We start from the raw sequence: 4,143 nt of genomic DNA, 5'->3' as shown, positions 1-4,143 counted from the left end.
GTTCCATCGTGGGGCCGGCTGCTCTATGCTCTATCGGACAAAGGAGAAGCTTCTAGCATCTCCTCACACCCCTGTAGCCCCCCCCACTACCAAAACCTTGCCACGCAACCCCAATATACTGAAGTACTGAAATATCACCGATAATCTTCTATATAAAAGATGTGTTAATGGCTTTTAACTGTATACTGTATTTATCTGGGCTTTTTTATACAGCATATTTTAAAGAACACATTTAAATTGTTAATAGGCTGCAGAATTGTTAAACTCAGCAATTATTTCAACCTGTAAATATGTTATTTGGAAAACATGCATGTTATCACAGAGGCGCTACCACCGTCACTGATGGGCTCAGCCTTGGCTAGCAGCAGGTCCATCTTGGAGCCGGCTGGCATTGGCTCTATCGGACAGAGGAGAAGCTTCTAGCATCTCCTCACAGAAGCCACCCCTGTAGCCCCCCCCACTACCAAAACCTTGCCACGCAACCCCAATACACTGAAGTACTGAAATATCACCGATAGGATCTTCTATAAAAGATGTGTTAATGGCTTTTAACTGTATACTGTATTTATCTGGGCTTTTTTATACAGCATATTTTAAAGAACACATTTAAATTGTTAATAGGCTGCAGAATTGTTAAACTCAGCAATTATTTCAACCTGTAAATATGTTATTTGGAAAACATGCAAATTGTTTTTGTTCACTTGCTCATTTTATCTGTGTTTTCTGCCAGTGAAATCTAAAAATTGTCAAGGAATTTTTTTCCATTTAAGCTACAATTTGTTAAAGTAATGAACTGATATTTGCCATGATACCATGTTAACAGCATATTTTATCTTGTAGGCATTGTGTCCAAGTCCTACGAGTGCCGACTGAAGGGGCAAGGAGCAACCTTTGTGGAAACTACGAGTCCTTTTACTGCAGCAGCACTGGGAGAGGTTTCTCCAGTTAAAGAGAAGGTCTTTTGGGGCAGTAGAAGACAGCCACAGTCACCTGAAGAAGTTCAGCAAGTTATTATTATTCAAGGATACGATCGAGACTTTGCAATTGATGCCTCTGTGGAAGAAACAGCAGCGGCTACCCTTCAGACTCTAGCAATGGCTGGTCAGATGGCGAGGGTGGTCCATATTACAGAAGACGGGCAAGTCATAGCTACAAATCAAAATGGCTCACACGTGAGTAGTATGGTTCCAGGGCAGATACTTACCGAGCAGTTAGCAGATGGTGCAACACAGGTGGTAGTGGTTGAAGGAACAGGAACTGATATGGAGGAGGCCGTTCGAATAGATGCAGTTCCTGACTCCAGTAGCACTGTACTGCAGCAGATAATGCGACAAGAAGTTTTAGATGCTTCTGAAGCTACAGTCCATCCTCCAGACTCCTCCTCAGCATTAGATGCCCTGCTTTGTGCTGTGACAGAGCTGGGTGAAGTGGAAAACAAATCTGGACTCCTTGACAGATGCAGGTCTAGTCACAAAGATTTCTTGCAAATGCCAAACCCAGAGACGGCCAGCATTCCCAGTGATGCAGAGGGACAAGAAATACAAATGTTCCATGAAGTTCGAGAGACTCAGGAAGACACCAAACCTATGGAAGTAGTGACGCGGGTCATGCACCCATCGGCTATAATTGCATCTCAGGAGAGAGCTCAGGCTGCCTTCAAGAAAATGGTCCAAGGAGTATTACAGTTTGCTGTATGTGATACGGCTGCAGCCAACCAGCTGATGAAAGAAGGTGTCACTCAGGTCATTGTAAATGAGGAAGGGACTGTGCATATGGTAGCTAGAGAAGGCTCTCAGATAATTATGCAGGAAGCTGGTAGCCATGCACTCAGTGTCCAAAGCGAGCACATGGATTTAGTTGAGTCGGATGGGGAAATATCACAGATTATTGTCACAGAAGAAATAGCTCAAGCCATGGTTCAGGGTTCTGATGGCGACTTCTCTGAAGGTGCAACCCACTACATCGTCACAGAATTGCCACCAGACATGCAGGATGAGCCTGGTGTGTACTCGCATGCTGTGATAGAGACAGCTGGGTCTCAAGAGATTTTGCAGGCTGGTACTGCTATAAAAGCAGAAGCTGTATCCCCTGATAGAGCAGGAGAACAGTTAACAAGCATGGTCATTTATACAGAGGGTGGCTCGCAAGTAATTCAAGGCCAGACAGATGATAATGAAGTACAAGAAGCATGAAGAGCTTCATCTCCTAGGCTTGATGCAGGGCAAAGCTGGAAATTACCAGATCCATGGAGGCACTGTATTCCTGCAACATTTTCTGTAAAACCTTCTCAGTACAACATCCTCCTAGCCAGGTAACAAATATGCACCCTGCAGGAGGTGAAGGTCAGCTACTAGGAGGTGTTCACTGAAAAGGATAGTACAATCTTGTTACAATAGCTCTAAGAATTATTATATGGGATTATTATAAAACAAGCGTATTAGGCTACAAAAGAGGATACCCCCCCCCCCAAGTAGGTATTGTTCTGTTCACTGCTTGCTTTGTTGTTTGGTTTTTTTTTTTAATGTTGTTTTATCTCAGGGTAATTCCCTGCCCTCTGTCATTTTTGTCTAACATAATCACAGGAGTAAAATAATTCCACTTACATGTACATTTTGTGAACAGATAAATAAGCAAAAAATACAAAACCCACAATAACAAGGTGAACAGGTAAGCTTACGTACTGTAATCGGTGCCCTTCATTTTAAAGAAGAACAGGTGGCATTTTGCTTTCTAGAATCTTACTTTAAAATATCCCTGGCTAAAAATGTCATCAAAAGAAGTATTTTTTGCATCTAAAATAAAATTTTTCATAGTAGCTTACTCTTTCATGGTATCACATAGGGCTTTCCCTAAAGAAGAGCTCAAAGAAGCTACGCTGCAGAAAATTCTTGATTATACATATTCAGGAAGAAGAACTTGATGTGTGTAACTTCCACTTAATTTTAGATGAGACTCCTACATAAGAAATGTGCATTTTTTGAAAAAAAATGTCACTGTCAGTGTTTTGCTTTTCTTATAAATAGTGCTTCATATAAATACCATTTTGCAGTTCATTTTGTGAGCGACTTCTGAAATGTTATGGGGGGTTTTAAAGAAAATTCTGACATTGACATTAACAAGTAGAAAAAAAAAGGTGACCTTGTATTTCTTGCTTAGTCCAGAATGTCAGTTATTTACTTGTGGATATACTGCAATTGTTCAATGCAAGTTCATATTGAAAAGATTTGTTCCATGATACAACTGCTTTTGTTTCTTTAAAAAAATTGTAAAATATAAACTGGCAAGGTTTGGGGATTATTTTTTTTGTCTTTCAAATAAAATGTTAGCATTAAAATGAAGCATCATGATTTTTAATATTAAGCAATAAACAGAACTGGCATTCAGCAGGAGCAAACGAATGCTATCTGTTATGTCTGTGCATTTTCTCTTTTCCTTTCTCTAGCTCGCTAGATAGATAAAGATAAAAGAATCTAATTTCTGAAGTGTGCCTCATGCATGCTTAATATAATTGTGTAAGTGTTTAGGGTATAAGCCATGCTGACTCTAGAGATAACTGGGTTTCCTATCATGTTTAATATCTTAAAATTACCAACTGTAAGAAAGTTGGGGTGAGGTAAAACAATAGTTCCTTCCTGAAGCAACTGTTTAAAAATGTATTTTCTGACAGAGCTGCTTGGAAAAGGTGCTTCATTCTGGGGCTATAAGATCCTGCTGTCTTTTCATCTCTTTTTATTATTATTTTTTAAATTTTATTATTTTCCAGGAATTAAGGTTGTGTCTTTGTCAAACCCCCAAAAAAGTAAATTTCAAGTTAGACATCGAGATTCATAATTAGCCGAGTTTGACTTGCTCATCTTTCTTAAAAGTGACAGGCTGTTCACTTACTCTTAAATACTGTCTTCAGCAAACAGTGACAGGATCAACTCCCGTTTGTTATCAGGAAAAAGGTGACCTTTACAAAATGATGGCCCTCTGCAAGACTCTCACAGATGTTCAAATAACGGAATGTTTTTCAGTGGAAATATTTCTTCTTGATCATTTCTCCTGTTAACTGTAGCCCTGTGGTCTTGCAGCTTGGATGCTAATTCTTTGCTGTGCTTAGTCCTGTATGGCTAACCTTTCTGCTGCAGTACAGGGTGTTGA

General features: G+C 39.9%; 1 protein-coding gene across 1 annotated transcript in view; it reads left to right on the top strand.

The window, feature by feature from the left end:
• Window positions 1-3,286, top strand: part of ZNF407 (zinc finger protein 407) — a 350,859-nt gene extending 347,573 nt beyond the window's left edge. Inside the window, exon 10 of the mRNA XM_009276673.1 lies at window positions 841-3,286. Coding sequence (XP_009274948.1) covers window positions 841-2,192 — 1,352 coding nt within the window. The 3' untranslated portion in view covers window positions 2,193-3,286. The remainder of the gene's footprint in view (window positions 1-840) is intronic.
• The last annotated feature ends 857 nt before the right edge of the window (window positions 3,287-4,143 follow it).

Source organism: Aptenodytes forsteri, unplaced genomic scaffold (genome assembly GCF_000699145.1).
Source record: "Aptenodytes forsteri isolate BGI_AS27 unplaced genomic scaffold, ASM69914v1 Scaffold97, whole genome shotgun sequence".
In the NCBI taxonomy this organism is placed as follows: domain Eukaryota; kingdom Metazoa; phylum Chordata; class Aves; order Sphenisciformes; family Spheniscidae; genus Aptenodytes; species Aptenodytes forsteri.
The sequence above is the reverse complement of the archived record's forward strand: the minus strand, read 5'-3'. Positions and strand labels throughout refer to the sequence as shown.